At 41.0% G+C, this 18,118-nt stretch overlaps 2 protein-coding genes across 9 annotated transcripts in view; one reads left to right on the top strand and one right to left on the bottom strand.

Moving 5' to 3' along the window:
- LOC135527932 (membrane-associated guanylate kinase, WW and PDZ domain-containing protein 1-like) overlaps positions 1 to 10,553 on the bottom strand; it is a 212,993-nt gene extending 202,440 nt beyond the window's left edge. For 4 of the 8 annotated variants that reach the window (XM_064956598.1, XM_064956601.1, XM_064956599.1 and 1 more), the window contains exon 1: positions 9,691 to 10,551. In XM_064956598.1, coding sequence (XP_064812670.1) covers positions 9,691 to 9,988 — 298 coding nt within the window. In that variant the 5' untranslated portion in view covers positions 9,989 to 10,551. Of the gene's footprint in view, positions 1 to 9,690 lie in introns of all 8 variants that reach the window. The other 4 variants (XM_064956605.1, XM_064956606.1, XM_064956603.1 and 1 more) reach the window with 2 other exon arrangements.
- Positions 1 to 18,118, top strand: part of LOC135527933 (renin-like) — a 59,900-nt gene that overhangs the window by 10,294 nt on the left and 31,488 nt on the right. The window lies entirely within an intron of this gene.

Below are 18,118 nucleotides of genomic sequence, written 5' to 3'. Positions count from 1 at the left end.
CATTGCCCTTTATGGTCCGTTCACCAATAAAGAATTCACAAAATGGGACAAACACCAAATTGAGACTGCATGCATAATTCTACAAAAATATCCTGTGTACAATGTAAAACACCAAAAAAATGCACGCAGAGCAGAATTAGGCCCATACCTGCTAATTATCAAAATCCAGAAAAGAGCAGTTAAATCCCACAACCATCTAAAAAGAAGCGATAACCAAACCTTCCATAACAAAGCCATCACATACAGAGAAATGTACCTGGAGAAGAGCCCCCGAAGCAAGCTGGTTCTGGGGCTCTGTTCACAAACACAAACAGACCACACAGAGGCCCCAGACAGAAAATTAACCCCCGAGTGGTGCAGCAGTCTAAGGCACTGCATCTCAGTGCAAGTGGTGTCACTACAGACCCTGGTTCGAATCCAGGCTGTATCACATCCGGCTGTGATTGGGAATCCCATTTTTTTGTTAACTGTCTTGCCTACTTAATATAAGGCTAAATTAAGAAAAATAAAAGATAATTACTTGACACATTGCAAAGAACTAACAAAAAAAACAGAGCACAAAATAAAATGCTATTTGGCTCTAAACAGAGAGGACACAGTGGCAGCGTACCATAGTCAAATGTATGACCATATTAGAGACGTATATTTCCCTCAGATTACACAGATCAACAGAGAATTAGAAAACAAATCCAATTTTGACAAAATCCCATATCTACTGGATGAAATTCCACAGTGTGCCATCAGAGCAGCAAGATTTGTGACCTGTTGCCACGAGAAAAGGGCAACCAGTGAAGAACACACACCATTGTAAATACAACCCATATCTATGCTTGTTTATTTTATCTTGTGTCCTTTACCATTTGTACATTGTTAAAACACTGTATATATATATTATGACATTTGTAATGTCTTTATTGTTTTGAATCTTCTGTATGTGTGATGTATACTGTTCATTTTTATTGTTTATTTCACTTTATATATTATCTACCTTACTTGCTTTGGCAATGTTAACACATGTTTCCCATGCCAATAAAGCCCTTGAATTGAGAGAGAGAGAGAGAGAGAGAGAGAGAGAGAGAGAGAGAGAGAGAGCGAGAGAGAGAGAGAGAGAGAGTCACGACTTCCGCCGAAGTTGGCTCCCCTGCCTGTTCGGGCGGTGCTCGGCGGTCGTCGTCACCGTCCTAATAGCCGCTACCGATCCCCTTTTCGTTTGTCTGTTGGTTTTGTCTTATTAGTTTCACCTGTGTGTATTTTAGTTTAATTAGCTTCCCTATATGTAGTAGTTTGTCCCGGGATTGTTTTTTGTTACTCAGTTGGATGTTGTTATTCATGTGTGTATTCTCCGGACTGTTTTGTCCTGTGTTTGGGCTGGTCTGTTCTATGCGCCCTGTATGTTGGCGTGACTGTTTTTTGGCCGGAGAATAAATCACGATATACTGAACCCTGCTCTCTGCGCCTGATTCCACCCGACCACTCCTAGTATCCCGTGACAGAGAGAGAGAGATCAAATTGTATTGATCGTGTGCTTATGTGGCTAAATGCTTATGTATCTAGCGCCAACAGTGCAGTAATACCAAACAATACAAAAAATAAGAAAGAAATTAAGAAAAATCAGAACAAGCACTGTTGAATATCACTGTTGAGTCTTGAATATATATAAAGACTTAATTTTTAGGTTTCTGCCTATAGGAGGGGAGGAGCAAAATGGAAGCATCATCTGTGTCACTGGCTGAGTAGGGCAGGGAGAAGGGGGAGGAACAGAGAGAGAGAGGGAGAGAGAGAGGGGTAGGTAGGTAGAGAGAGAGAGAGAGAAAGGACAAGCGCAAGGGCGGAAAGAAAAGAAAAAAGAGAGCGAAGAGAGGGCTGGTAAGGAAAGAGAGAGAGAGAGAGAATTGCTATGGGTTTTATGGCACAGGCATTTGACAAGCCTCTCAGGGACATACACATAGGTTGTACTTAATCAAGACTGATAGAGTCCTCATAGTTAAGCAAATATGAGTAGGACTTCACATGCATTCCCAGACCAGTACATCATAGCAGACATCTCTGGCTGGGGAGATTTGCATGTCTATTAATGAATACGTGTACAGTATGAAATTACAGTGAGCTATAAAAGTACAACATTGTTTGTTGTTTTGGATCTACACTCCAGCACTTTGGATTTGAAAATATACAATGAATATGAGGTTAAAGTGCATGCTGTCAGCTTTAATTTGAGGGTATTTACATCACTTTTTGTACACAGGCCTTCGTGGACCAAAGGTATTGGGTAAGAATTCAACTTATATGTGTATTGAAGAAGTCAAAAGTTTTGGATATGATCCCATATTCCTTGCAATGACTACATCAAACTTGTTGCATGCATTTTTTGTTAGTTTTGGTTGTATTTCAGATAATTTTGTGGCCAAAAGAAATGAATGGGAAAAAGTATATTGTGTCATTTTGGAGTCACTTTTATTATAAATAAGAATATAATATGTTTCCAAACACTTCTACATTAATGTGAAGCTACCATGACTATGGATAATCCTGGATGAAACAGAAATAATGATGAGTGAGAAAGTTTCAGAGCACAAATATCATGCCATCTGCAAAGTCACAAAATGACACTTTTTACAAAATAATATGTTATTTACCAATAGTTTCTATAGGCCACAAAATAATCTGAAACACAACCAAAACAAAGAGCAAATGCATCCAACAAATGTGTAGAGTCAAATTTCTAGTCATTGCATGTAAGGAATAGGGGACCAAATACTTAACTTTTGACAACTTTAATAAACATATACTGTACAGTACCAGTCAAAAGTTTGGACACACCTACTCATTCCAGGGTTTTTCTTAATTTGTACTATTTTCTACATTGTAGAATAATAGGGAAGACGTCAAAACTAGGAAATAACACACATGGAATCATGTTGTAACCAAAAAAGTGTTAAACAAATCAAAATATACTTTATATTTGAGATTCTACAAAGTAGCCACCCTTTGCCTTGATGACAGCTTTACACACTCTTGGCATAATAAAGAAAAACCCTGGAATGAGTAGGTGTGTCCAAACTTTTGACTGGTACTCTAGGTGAATTTGACCCAATACTTGTTGTCCCTTAAAATGGGTGGAATATGTACAAAGAGTGCTGTAATTGCTAAATGGTTCACCCTATATGGATCAAAATACCTTGAAATTAAAGCTGACAATCTGCACCTTCATTTCAAATCCAAAATGCTGGAGTACAGATCTAAAACAATGTCCCAAAACCTTTGTAGCTCACTGTATATGAGGTTTTAAAAATCTTATTAGTACAAAGCTGTCTTGTTGTTCAATGACTGTAATTGCTGAATTATGTATAAAACTTTGGTAGCTGTGTCTCCAGATGCAAGGTGATTCTAGAAGTGGTGCTATTGCTTTTTATCTTGTGATATAAAATGACAGAGTCAACATGCAAATCTGTGTGAGTAAAATTGCATTTTCACTAAATTGCATTTTCACTAAGGGTTCCAGGTCGGGGCTGTGTTGTGCACGAGTCCACGAGTGTGTGCATGTGTTTGTGCGTGCCGGCGCGTGTGTAAGACTTGAAACAGCATGAATGAAGTGGCAGTTTTTGGGAAACAGGGCAAGGCAGGCAAGCAGGCGAGCGGGCTGACTAGATTATTCAGTAGAGCGTACCAGGAGAATCCCAGTCCCACTCCCCAGGAATGTCTGGTATTCCTTCCTCCCTGCAGGAGGTTCTGATCCCCCTGGACGTCTGTGGAGCAGGGCTCAGGCTGGGGTTGCTTGGGCTGGGGGTGGAACTCTTGTGGCTGCTGGGGCTGGAGGTCCAGGTGACCAAGCCCCCCTGACAGCCTGGGAGATAGAGGTTAGACACCTGGCTGATAAAAGAGTAACCAACCACCAAGAATGCAGGTCACTGTCAACCCCAGGGCTGGCGGGGTGAGGATGTTTAGGGGGTAAGGAGGGAAGGAGGGAGGCCCTGTCAGTTCCGTTCATGGTGGGCAGTAGTAGAAAAAGTATCCAATTGTCATACTTTAGTAAAAGTAAAGAGACCTTCATAGAAAATGACTCAAGTAAAAGTGAAAATCACCCAGTAAAATACTACTTGAGAAAAACTCTAAAAGTATTTGATTTTAAATATACTTGTACTTATATAAATGTACTTAAGTATCAAAAGTAAAAGTATAAATAATTTAAAATTCCTTAAATTAAACCAAAAAATATATATACAGCTGAAGTCGGAAGTTTACATACTTAGGTTGGAGTCATTAAAACTCGTTTTTCAACCACTCCACAAATTTCTTGTTAACAAACTATATTTTTGACAAGTCGGTTAGGACATCTACTTGTGCATGACACAAGTCATTTTTCCAACAATTGTTTACAGACAGATTATTTCACTTATAATTCACTGTATCACAATTCCAGTGGGTCAGAAGTTTACATACACTAAGTTGACTGTGCCTTTAAACGGCTTGGAAAATTCTATAGGACATTTGTGGGCAGAACTGAAAAAGGGTGTGCGAGCAAGGAGGCCTACAAACCTGATTCAGTTACACCAGCTCTGTCAGGAAGAATGGGCCAAAATTCACCCAACTTATTGTGGGAAGCTTGGGGAAGGCTACCCGAAACGTTTGACCCAAGTTAAACAATTTAAAGGTAATGCTACCAAATACTAATTGAGTGTATGTAAACTTCTGACCCACTATGAATGTGATGAAAGAAATAAAAGCTGAAATAAATCATTCTCTCTACTATTATTCTGACATTTCACACTCCTAAAATAACATGGTGATCGTATCTGACCTAAGACAGGACATTTGTAATATGGTTAAATGTCAAGAATTGTGAAAAACTGAGTTTAAATGTGTTTGGCTAAGGTGTATGTAAACTTCTGATTTCAACTGTATATTGTTTTAATTGTATGCATAGCCAGGGGAACACCAACATTCAGACATCATTTACAAACTGAGCATGTGTGTTTAGTGAGTCTGCAAGATCAGAGACAGTATGGATGACCAGGGATGTTCTCTTGATAAGTGTGTGAATTTTCCTGTCCTGCTAAGCATTTAGAATGTAACAAGTACTTTTGGGTGTGTGTTAGAAAATGTATGGAGTAAAAAGTACATTATGTTCTTTAGGAATGTAGTGAAGTAAAAGTTGTCCAAAATATAGATAGTAAAGTACAGATACCACAAACAACTACTTAAGTAGTACTTTAAAATAGTTTTACTAAAGTACTTTTACACCACTGGTGGTGGGTGGGGTAGTTGAGTTGAAAAACAAGGTTAGCTGTTTTTTTCTTTTTAATGTCCATAGGGGGTAATTCATTTGAGATCAAAGGTAGAGACAATGTTACAACATCATTGAGGTCTTCGACAGGAGTCCAAGGACCAGTTGACTGTCCTTAGTAACAGGTAGTAACATTACTAGCAAGCTGAGTATTTCAATCATCAATCATGTATAGCAATTTGACACAAACAGTTTTAAAGCTTATTTCCTGCAATTCTTTGTATTTTGCAGAGAACATTTTGCCATTTTTAAGCAAATTTTCTTGCAATTCTATACATTTTGCCATGTCTAATGTGTATTCATGTGATATTTGAGTGACTCAAACATTACAACAAAATCTATGGGATAAAAACATTAGCTGACATGGGCTAGTTGATCTGGACATTTTGTACAAGTTATAAATATATCTCTTAGGTATGAAATGATTGACATTACAATAGGAAAACTGCTGATGCATTACCCAATTTTGAAATTGCACCTTGTGCATTCTATGACAAAGGAACCACTGTTTGGGAAACACTGTGTTAGGCTACAAGTGAAAAAACAAGCCTGATGAACGTCTCTCACATGGGAGTTGACCATGACTAACAGTTAGTAGATAAGAGCTGTGCAGGCAGGTCAAAGTCCTCATATTCACTGGTCAGTTTGGGATGACTGAACAACACAGGGAATCATGTACATTAGAGGTAGGCTACAGGAATACTGTAAAATGTCAGAAAACCACTGACTTTCTGTTGAGTTTATACAGCCACAGGTTCAGTTATATTGAGATGAAGGTAATACAACTGAAATGATTATGTGAAATGAATCACACTGCAATAAAGAGTAGTGTGCCACTTTGTCTATGTTACATAAGGTCACAGAAGTTGAATGCACTGAGGTGAAAAGGAATTAGAGGAAGAGGAAGAAAATGGATTGTTTCTGCAGTATGCCCAGTCAGTTTCCCCAAACTGGTAAGTTGCTGCAGTATGCCCAGTCAGTTTCACCAAACTGGTAAGTTGCTGCAGTATGCACAGTCAGTTTCACCAAACTGGTAAGTTTCTGCAGTATGCCCAGTCAGTTTCACCAAACTGGTAAGTTGCTGCAGTATGCCCAGTCAGTTTCACCAAACTGGTAAGTTGCTGCAGTATGCCCAGTCAGTTTCACCAAACTGGTAAGTTGCTGCAGTATGCCCAGTCAGTTTCACCAAACTGGTAAGTTGCTGCAGTATGCACAGTCAGTTTCACCAAACTGGTAAGTTGCTGCAGTATGCACAGTCAGTTTCACCAAACTGGTAAGTTGCTGCAGTATGCCCAGTCAGTTTCACCAAACTGGTAAGTTGCTGCAGTATGCCCAGTCAGTTTCACCAAACCGGTAAGTTGCTGCAGTATGCCCAGTCAGTTTCACCAAACTGGTAAGTTGCTGCAGTATGCCCAGTCAGTTTCACCAAACTGGTAAGTTGCTGCAGTATGCCCAGTCAGTTTCACCAAACTGGTAAGTTGCTGCAGTATGCCCAGTCAGTTTCACCAAACCGGTAAGTTGCTGCAGTATGCCCAGTCAGTTTCACCAAACTGGTAAGTTGCTGCAGTATGCCCAGTCAGTTTCACCAAACTGGTAAGTTGCTGCAGTATGAATGTTGCAATAATTTCCCACAATCAGGAGAGGGATTAATACCAATGGATACATATACACAACTGAGCACAGTACTTTCTCCACAGCTTTTCATTCATGCCCTATTGTACTATTATTTGAATTGGGCCAAGCACAATTCCTGTGCTAGCAGATATGTTACAAACTCAAGGGATAGGCACACACACACACACACACACACACACACACACACACACACACACACACACACACACACACACACACACACACACACACACACACACACACACACACACACACACACACACACACAGTACTGTAACTTAGTCAATACCACAGGAATCTCCCTACAATACTTCACCTTAACCACAGGAATCCACTATTCCAAATGAAAAGAAAGACTTGAAGTATAGATTCAGGGGGCTTGCCACTGCATTCATGGGTGAACCTAAGCCTCTTTGTAGCTGTAGACACCTATGGGCCTTCAGTACCCCACACAGGGACACACTGATAGAGATTCTACCTTCTCAGGTGCTCTGGGTGCAGTAACAGGATCCTCAGCCACCTGGGGAGGCAGAGATCCGATCTGCCCCCACTGGTCTGGGTATGAGAGTGCAGGACGTGCTCTATTCCCATGGACCATGCTGGGCCTGGTTTTGCATGAGAACCAACAGGTTAAAGCACAACGGAGCTCTTATCGGTTGCCCAGGTGTAGAGACTGAATATGCTCGTCTCTCATTAGAGTCAAGGGGAATTTGCTGACTCATGCGTGAAGCCGCTTGCAAATCTCCTTCGCATTACAGCTCAGCGTGTTGTTTACTCTGTCTGGGTCTCTAGGTTTGATGATACCCTGCTTTGACATGAAAACAAACAGTATGCAGAAATGTTGAGCATCAATTAACATCCTGGTTTATTTGACTACAAAGTTATTTTAAACATTAATTAATTGGCTCTTTCTGGTAATATAGTCTCAGTTGTTATGTAACATAAATAAGCTGAACAAACCCATGCTCTGCAAACACAGGAGGTAGGCCCTTCCCTAGCATGAAAGGGGACAGGGGTTTATAACAGGGCACTGCCTTTACCATGGATACACTAGTGCAATACTCATACAGTACATCGGAGAGGTGGTAAACAGTGAAACTAACTTGTTATATAACACAGTTAATGATTTTCCCAGAGAAGCGCTCTTAGAAAATAGTTGAACGTGTGTGTGTGTGTGTGTGTGTGTGTGTGTGTGTGTGTGTGTGTGTGTGTGTGTGTGTGTGTGTGTGTGTGTGTGTGTGTGTGTGTGTGTGTGTGTGTGTTAAAACATACCACATATGTCTCAAACAGTATACTACAGTATTTCCACTGACAGGGTGAATCTGGACTTTTGGCGTTGGCTCCACATAGTGCTCCCCAGAGCCATGCGTGCTGCCCCCAAACTACCCAACATATCCTGACATGAATGAGACTGATTACAACCATAACAACAACACACAACATGAAGGCATGCAATGAAAATGTCAAAAAGCAGAAGTACAATGCAAATTGCCCTTTTACTCTCTTTCTCTCTTCTCTCTCTCGCTCTCACTCCCTCTCTTTCTCACTCTCTCACGCTGTCTCTTTTTCTCCCTCTATACTCTCTCCCTGTCTCTTTCTCTCTCTCTCTCTCTCTCTCTCTCTCTCTCTATACTCTCTCCCTGTCTCTCTCTCTCTCTATACTCTCTCCCTGTCTCTTTCTCTCTCTCTCTCTCTCTCTCACTCCCTCTCTTTCTCACGCTCTCACGCTGTCTCGTTTTCTCCCTCTATACTCTCTCCCTGTCTCTCTCTCTCTCTCTCTCTCTCTCTCTCTCTCTCTCTCTCTCTCTCTCTCTCTCTCTCAGACAGATGTTCAGCAAACCATGGGCAATGGGTCAAGCTCATCTAAGTCCCAGAGAGCTTCCAGAAATAACCCAGTCAGTCGGCCCGACTGCGAGTGGTGTCTCTCCTAATGAGTACTACATCTGTCTGCAATAGCCACACTTTGCTATGGGACCACAACAACACGCTATTCTCTTCCACGACACTGCGCTCTTCCACTGACTGTAACTGAGATGGAGTTAAATTGGCGAACTGTAAGATGTAAATTCTGGTTAAGGAAATAAGGAAAGCTGAAAAAAGTGTGACTTTTTGAACCCAGAGGGTGCATAATTTGGAAAATGTGGCGGTGATTGTAACAGTATGTGTTGACTGGGCTACACTTGTTTATCCAGCCAATGTGAGAGGCTTAATCTCTGACCCTTGGTAGCTTTAGCTCTCCTTGCCAGGCCAGCCACAGACAAACAAAAGCTGGATGACTGTCACAGAGTCTTCATGTCAAGCAGTGATCCTGCTCTGCTGAAAACAAGATGACCAGAGAGTGTCACATTCCACTGGCCTACTTTACATGGCTGACTGTTGTGTTTCTGTTGTCCCCATGGTTTTAACAGACTCAGATCACTTGTCAGTAATATAAGCATTCTCCTCTGGCCTCTTTCTCTCCTCTGACTATACTGTGTGTGTGTGTGTGTGTGTGTGTGTGTGTGTGTGTGTGTGTGTGTGTGTGTGTGTGTGTGTGTGTGTGTGTGTGTGTGTGTGTGTGTGTGTGTGTGTGTGTGTGTGTGTGTGTGTGTGTGTGTGTGTGTGTGTGTGTGTGAGCAAGAGAGAGGCTTTTCAGGACAAGCCCCCCATCCCACCGTTTCACAGTCTTTCATTGAATAGATTAACACACGTTTTGTGCAATAACTATAATATCTGAACCATATATGTGCTTGTCTATGTGTTATATAATTACTTTCAAATAGAACAATTACCTTGTCGGACAGTTTTCAACCTGACGGGACCCTTGCAACGATTCATCACAATCAAGACGTCATACAGTGGCAATCCAGACACCGATAAACCCTCAACTTCCAGCAGTAACTCCCCCTCAGACAGTTGTCCGTTTTTATAAACCAAAACATCCTCTCTAACTTCCCCGATGTATGGAAACTCTCCATTCTCCGCACCGCCGCGCAGCTCCACATTCAGCTCCCCGCGAGCATCCCGACTCACAGCGCACTCGGTAACTTTGGTGATCCAGTGGTTTTTCTTCTGAATTACTTTTGACATGGTGAAGGATCCAGACGAAAACCGTTAGTTCCATAGGATTATTTAAAAAAACAGGTGATACATAACACACACACTTGCTTTCGAAACACAGAACACTTTCGGTTGTTTGAACGTGACTCCAGGTTGGATCATTTTCGTTCTTCTTTTCACCTAAGGTATAATGTTCCTCTTACGCAGCTGTCCGGGCTACACATCCTATTCCCATATTAAGATCAAATACTCAGATGTTGTTGTTGGCTTCCCATCTTTAATAACATGCATGCTATCTTGATCCAAAGAGTTGATCTAATCCGATCTCTATATTGTCCGCTTTACTTTCACTAATAATAATAATATGTTAGCCTACGGCAAGACCACGCATATGTCTAATCTCCTGCCGCAATACTTTTGATCCCCCATTTATTATTCAAGAATATCCTTACAGAAACAGTTACTTTTACCTGTCCTATGAGTTGAGAAAGCTGTTCACTCAGCCCTCTGTGCCTTTAAGCAGGTAGCGTAACAATTTATACTATTTTGTTCCTGCAATCAGGTTCTGCTGATAGTAAAGGGGATTCATGCGTCCTGACAGTCTTGACTGGAGCGCACTGGAGAAGGGAAATCCTGAAAACACCTATTACAGGGTCCTAATGCCCCACCGTATATATCCACACACGCATTTCTGCCCTGTAAACCGGACAAGGCTGCACAGTGCACGAGTCTAATGACTTGCGAAACTAAAAGGTAGGATCTATTCATAAACGCTCAAACTTTTCTATTTGTAAATGAAACCCTATAAGTTTGAACTCCTTGATTGTTTCACATCAGTTTGGTTTACTTTAAACTCATTACCGGTTCAAAACAAGGATGAGGAAGAGCTCTCTCATGAACCACATGTTAGCACCCCTTTATTAATCTGGAGATGTCATCCGGTGTAAATCAGGGGTCACCTCATCCCCTCCCTTTACAGTTGTATTCCCACACAGGATTAGGGGCACATGCCTTGTAACGCCTTCGTTTTAAATCCTCAAGAAAAGCCCTAACACACTACTAAAACTTTAACATGTCTGCCACTACCACAAAAACATGTGCATTTATGCCACAACCATAATGTAACCATATTGTCCAAAGAACACTCATTATGACAACACCTTGAACTATGCAGAAATCGCTCATCCATTTCCTCATTGCAAGAATTCTAATAGTTTTCCTAATTTCAGTTAATGTGACAAAACAAACAAGTATAGCGAAGAAAATCATTGTACCATCTAAACCGCTGTGAAATATGTTTTTCCTTAACCAAAAACATTTTATTTTCAGCTGTTTCAAGCTGGTGTTCAAAACCAAAAGTAAAAGAAGCAACATTTTTATTTCCGAATGGGAAGCATATAAATAGCGCACATAGCTAGTAGCTAGCTAACAGTACACTTTAATTGGAAATTTAAATACTTTGTGTCAAAATTATAAATTTGTAATATCTGAAAATATAGCTAGCTAGACTATCATACCCGTGTTCTGAAATCAGAGTAGATAGCCAGAGCTAATTTACCAGCTAGTATGTCTATCAACAGTTGTTGCAGTGACATTCTATTGAAATGGATACTTGCATAGAGGAGTCTTCTGTTAAGACATGTAGCTAGCTAAACCATAAGCCCAACTCATGACGTTACTACCCTGCATAAATCTGCAGGTAGTTAACCAACCAGGTTCAATGTTAGCTAGCTAACATTAGGCTATAGCTAGCCAAGCAAATGTGTCTGAGATTTGAAGAATAAGATCATACAAATAACCTTAGCTAGCGAGCCAGCCAGCTAACATTAGCTAGCTAACAGTACACTTTAACTTGAAATGAAACTACTTTCTGTCAAAATTAGAAATGTGTAATATCTGAAAATGTAGCTAGCTAGATTTTCTTACCCGTATATATCATGGCTGGACGCGTCTTCTGTCGGATGCCATGGTTGCCCTTAGTTTGAAGATGTAATCCGGAGACATGTGTTTTCTCCATCTCCTTAGCTATCATTCTTGAATTCCACTGATTTGAAAACTTGGTCCTCCAGAAAGTGGAGAGCATACACATAACATTAGCTAGTGAGCCAGCCAGCTAACGTTAGCTAGCTAACAGTACACTTTAACTTGACATTAGGTTGATGCAGTTTTACTATGCAATACAGTTTGAAAAAGCCGCGTTAGACAGGATTACATTGATGTAACTGGTGTGAAATGACTAGTTAGTTAGCAGGGTGCGCGCTAATAGCGTTTCAATCGGTGATGTCACTCGCTCTGAGACATTGAAGTAGTTTTTTCCTTGCTCTGCAGGAGCTGCGGCCTTTGTGGAGCAATAGGTAATGATGCTTCTAGGGTGTCAGTTGTCGATGTGTGCAGAGGGTCCCTGTTCGAGCCCAGGTAGGGGTGAGGAGAGGGACAGAAACAGTACTGTAACATTGACATACTGACCAGATCAAATAGACAGAAGCGTGCTATATGGCAGACCAATCCAAACTCATCTATCGGTATGTCCAGCCCACTCATTATCTTACACCATGCCCAAACTGAACACATGCATCCGCATGCACCATCATGCGCAAAACCAAATGAGGAGATGGCACGTAGGTATGTGCTTCTAAAAGCCAATGAGGATGGGAGAGGCAGGACTTCGAGTTTGGCGTTATTAATAGAAGCCACTTCTATTTTAGTGCTTGGCAACGCAGACACTCGTTGGCGCACGTGAGCAGTGTGGGTGCAATGATTGAATAACATGTATGTTTACATTTATTTTGCAACGATCGCAAACTCAAAGCGTACAGTGTGATCAGCATCATAGCCAACCTCTGTCTAAACCAACTAGGGTCGTAATTTAACAATTGTATTTGTATTTACAGATGGCCCTTCACATTTGTTATTAAGGCACATGAAAGTTCACATGTTTGAGAAGGCATTTCTGCCATAAAAACACTTTTTGATAAAAAAAAAGAAGTTTACGTTCAAAAGGCTTTTCTGTGAAGTGGTGACCTGCGACATACGCCTAGTTTCCTGAAGCGAGTCACATATGCTGCTGCTGTTGTAATTATATATCCTGTTGCCTAGTCACTTTATCCCTTCCTATATGTACATATCTAACTCAATTACCTTGTACCTCTGCACGTTGACATAGTACTGGTGCCCTGTGTATATAGCCAAGTTATCATTACTCATGGTGTATAATTACTTTAATTATTATGTGTTTTACTTTTCTATTATTTCTCTATTTTCTTTTTCTCTGCATTGTTGGGAAGGGCCTGTAAGCAAGCATTTTACTGTTAGTCTACACCTGTTGTTTAGGAAGCATGTGACAAATACAATTTGATTTGATTTGAGTAGGTAGGTTCTTTGAAGTAGTCTTCAAAGTAGGCTACAAGAGAACACCTGTTGATTTATCAGGAGAACACCTGTTGATTTATCAGGAGAACACCAGTTGATTTATCAGGAGAACACCTGTTGATTTATCAGGAGAACACCATTTGATTTATCAGGAGAACACCAGTTGATTTATCAGGAGAACACCAGTTGATTTATCAGGAGAACACCTGTTGATTTATCAGGAGAACACCAGTTGATTTATCAGGAGAACACCAGTTGATTTATCAGGAGAACACCAGTTGATTTATCAGGAGAACACCAGTTGATTTATCAGGAGAACACCTGTTGATTTATCAGGAGAACACCTGTTGATTTATCAGGAGAACACCAGTTGATTTATCAGGAGAACACCTGTTGATTTATCAGGAGAACACCTGTTGATTTATCAGGATAACACCTGTTGATTTATCAGGAGAACACCAGTTGAATCAGAACTCTTGAGTTAAAGCCATAATAATATATTTGAAACAAGGTAGCCACTAATTCATTAAACAACTATCAGCAGTATTATTCTTTGCAGTTGGTATGGAGTCGCATATAGTGTTGCATGGAAAGCAGCTTCCCATCCCATGTCATCTCCTCATTGAGTGCCTGGGAGCCTGCATGGTGACTTGACAACCTACCTTTGCTTTTATCACTTGTGTTTTTTATGCACTCGAACTTTGAATTATGTCTCGTGATCCCTTACCTTATTAAATCAAATCAAATCAAATCAAATTGTATTAGTCACATTAGCCGAATACAGCCTGTGTAAACCTTACAGTGAACTGCTTACGAGCCCCTAACCAACAATGCAGTTTTTTAAAAAAGGACAAAAATATATTTGAACAAATAACAAAAATAATGAAAATAAATACTAAAGGAGAAATAAAAGTAACAAGTAATTAAAGAGCAGCAGTAAGTTAACAGTAGCAAGACAGTGATGGTGTTGGAGTCGTGCCTGGCCGTGCAAGACAGGAGGAAATGTGTTCCTTTACTTTGTTGTCATTTAGACAAAACATTTATTTAATGTGCATCCTGTGTAGGGTAGGAAGGAGGGGTTGGTGGGTGTAATGGGTTTCATTGGGGAGTCTACGATGCTTGTAATCAGTGATTAACATCCCCAAATAAATATTTCATTCGAAAGAGAATCCCTTTATTTCCAATGGCAGCCTCTCTGTTGCTCTCATTCTCTACTAGTGCCAGTCACATGCTACATGACATTCTGAAGGGGTTAGAGGCCACTAGCTTACTGCTGCTGGCTTCTTCACATCAGCCACTTCTGGGGCAGTGATGCGCTGTGACTGCTGGTGTGTGACCTGCTGTTTCATACACACACTTGTCTACCATCTCCCATCATAGGCAAATGCAGTCACCCTTTCTGTCTCATGCCGCATTACATCAATATTGAATATTGACTCAATGACATCTGAATTTCACCGAGTAATCTGTTTTATTTACCTCAAACTAAAATAAACAACGTGGTGAACTTAATGTGACAGTTAATAAATAAACTCATTATTGGTTTACCCACATTCTCTTTGATAATGACAAACACATGACTTTAAAGTGAACACTAAGGCCAGTGTATGATAAAGATCCCTGTGAAAGGAGCAGTACAAAGCGAACAGTATTGTGTAAGCCGCCTTCCTATTTAGCTTTATAACTGACAGTAATTGGGTGGCCATCCCTCTGGAATGCTGTGCGTCCACCAATCAATGCATAGTGTTTAATATTAACCAGGAAGTCAAAGAGCTATATTGATCTGTGGTGCCACGGAGTAAAGGAATACAGTGTGAAACCTGTCCCAGGTGACCACAGAGACAGAGAGCTCACAGTAGGCTGGATCAAGGTTTCATGAAATTAATCACTAATGCCTGTGTGTGTGTGTGTGTGTGTGTGTGTGTGTGTGTGTGTGTGTGTGTGTGTGTGTGTGTGTGTGTGTGTGTGTGTGTGTGTGTGTGTGTGTGTGTGTGTGTGTGTGTGTGTGTGTGTACATGTGTGTGCGTGTGGTGTGTCTGTGTCTGTGTCTGTCTGTGTGTGTCTGTGTGTGATATCTGTGTACTTAGTGATCATTTTCACCTATGGAGACACACATATCTCATCTATCACGTGTCACATTAGGCATTGTCAGTTTTAGTATGTTTGTATCCTCATTGGATTTTTTATTGAATTTTACTGAATGTACTGCACTGTTGTTTCTCTTTAAGAATGACAATGAAACCAAAACAACTTCAACACTTCAAAGTCTACTGTTACACAACCATTATTGATATCAGCACAACACAGTTGCTGTTTAGTAAAATGCGAAGTAGTTCAGAAATACATTTGTTATTCCATATTAGATGGACATGTTATTGGTGTTGTGTGAAATAATTAGGAACATAAGTCATCTACACCTGAGGGAAATCACATTTTCTCTTCAATAATGCACAAGGCACCAGCTGAATTTCCAGGTTCCAAACATCTCTCAGGAATTACCTACAGGTTCTTAAACCAAGGGGAAACCTGTAAAAGAGGCAGGTAGTTTCAGAATGCTGTGGTTGCATATTGCTCCTAGGGAGAATGAGAGTGAGAGAGAAAGAGTGGAATAGTGAAGAGTGTTGGAATGAAGAGAGAGTATACATCATTATTGTTTCTGAACAGTCAGCTGATGGAGAGAGAGAGGGGGACGGAGAGAGAAAGAGTGAAAGAGTGAGAGAGTGTTGAAATGGACAGAGAGTGTACATTTATTATTACATTTCTGCCCACTGATTAAATAGTGAGAGAGAGAAAGAGTGTGTGCATCAGAGAGAAAGAGTGTGTGCATCAGAGAGAAAGAGTGTGTGCATCAGAGAGAAAGAGTGTGTGCATCAGAGAGAAAGAGTGTGTGCGTCAGAGAGAAAGAGTGTGTGCATCAGAGAGAAAGAGTGTGTGCATCAGAGAGAAAGAGTGTGTGCATCAGAGAGAAAGAGTGTGTGCATCAGAGAGAAAGAGTGTGTGCATCAGAGAGAAAGAGTGTGTGCATCAGAGAGAAAGAGTGTGTGCATCAGAGAGAAAGAGTGTGTGCATCAGAGAGAAAGAGTGTGTGTGCATCAGAGAGAAAGCCGTACCAAGCGGTGATGCAGCCAGTCAAGATGCTTTCAATGGTAAAGCTGTAGAACTTTTTGACGGTTTGACAAAGAGAAAGAGGGAAAGCACATGATGACAAAGAGACAGGGGTTGTCATGTGGTAGATGTTCAACACTGGTCCTCTAATACCCCCCTCCGTTATGTAAGCCACTCGTTCGCTTGGCTGCAGGCGTAGAAAACTAGCCTGTCTCCATGCATTCAGCCTTCCCCTTCACTGCCTTCCAACCTTGCGGCACACTAGAGGAGCAGAGAGTGAGACAGATTCAATTATTTAGGGGCAGAGAATGTCTCAGCACTGGAAGGGAGGAACCTTGGGGGGTTCGATTGTTGAATGAGGTTGGTTGACGGAGTGTTCTACTGGGCAAGCTGGTTACAGTGGAGGCTTGGAAGGTCTATACAAACCTATTTATCCAAATTCAATTCAAATCAAATCAAAGTTTATTGGTTTTGTACTCTGTTTAGCAGATGTTTTAGCGGGAGTGGCAAAATGCTTTTGTTAGTAGAAAAATGTCAACATACAAACTTCTAAAGACATACCCCATTCTCAGCTCTGAACAACCACACACACACACACACACACACACACACACACACACACACACACACACACACACACACACACACACACACACACACACACACACACACACACACACATTTACACAGTGGTTAATTGTTTGCCTGCCATGAGGCTCGCCTCCCTCTCAGACCTCAAGCTTAGTCCATATATACTACACCTCCCTCTCTATCCCTCCCTCCTTCTTGCTTGCCTGCTGTTCTAAATCAGTCAGAATTCTTTAAGGAGCCTGTGGCTCTTGTTATGTATGGAGTCAATCCAATACTCACCCAGTGAAGTACTCCCAACTTCTCCCTACAAATTATATTTTATTTTACAGCAATCTCTGATGGGGCTTATGGGGGTTTGATGTGAACTGGTTTTCACACCCACACACATCGCTTGCTGTTTCTCTTCAGCCACTGATTGGTTGACAGAGCTGACCACTGAAGTTCCACGACTGAAATTCCACAGCATCTCCTGCCTGGCCATTGTGATCACATTCATATCCACTGGCTGACCTAAATGGCCTCATTCAAGATGGATAGTTTGCTGTGCATAGCTGACATATTGTTCACTATGGTTAAACAATTGTTAACATTTGATAAGCATTTGGTGTTAGGGTATTTGACTGTTCATTCTGGGTATACACGTGCAAGTGTGTGGTCAGATCAGAAATAATGCTGTTCAAACACACACACACAACATATTTAATGTGTGTGTTTTGTGTGTGCTTCACATGTTTTTTTTTCTACTCCACAGTTTTCGGAACACCCCCAGATGTCCGCTGGGATCAAAGGTCAACCAACCCAACATTGGACAGAATATTAATAGATGTAATTGTTTGCTAATATGCAATAATTATATGAAAATTAACCCACAATTCATATTTTAATCTCCTCTCTATGGAGCCACAGGGGTGTGAAGAGCAGGCCTTGTTCTGAAAAGAGGGGTGAATTTGTCCTCAAGTTTCCTTCACCCTGTCACACCCTCCACTCCCCACCTGACAACCACTGTCAATCTGGGGCAGTATGGTGGTTCTGGTTGTAGGAAACCTTATTAAAGATGTGTTCTAAAGATTTTGTACAATTTCAGCCAGTAGTTTT

Source organism: Oncorhynchus masou, chromosome 33, assembly GCF_036934945.1.
Source record: "Oncorhynchus masou masou isolate Uvic2021 chromosome 33, UVic_Omas_1.1, whole genome shotgun sequence".
Lineage (NCBI taxonomy): Eukaryota > Metazoa > Chordata > Actinopteri > Salmoniformes > Salmonidae > Oncorhynchus > Oncorhynchus masou.
This window is presented reverse-complemented; position numbering and strand designations above follow the sequence as displayed.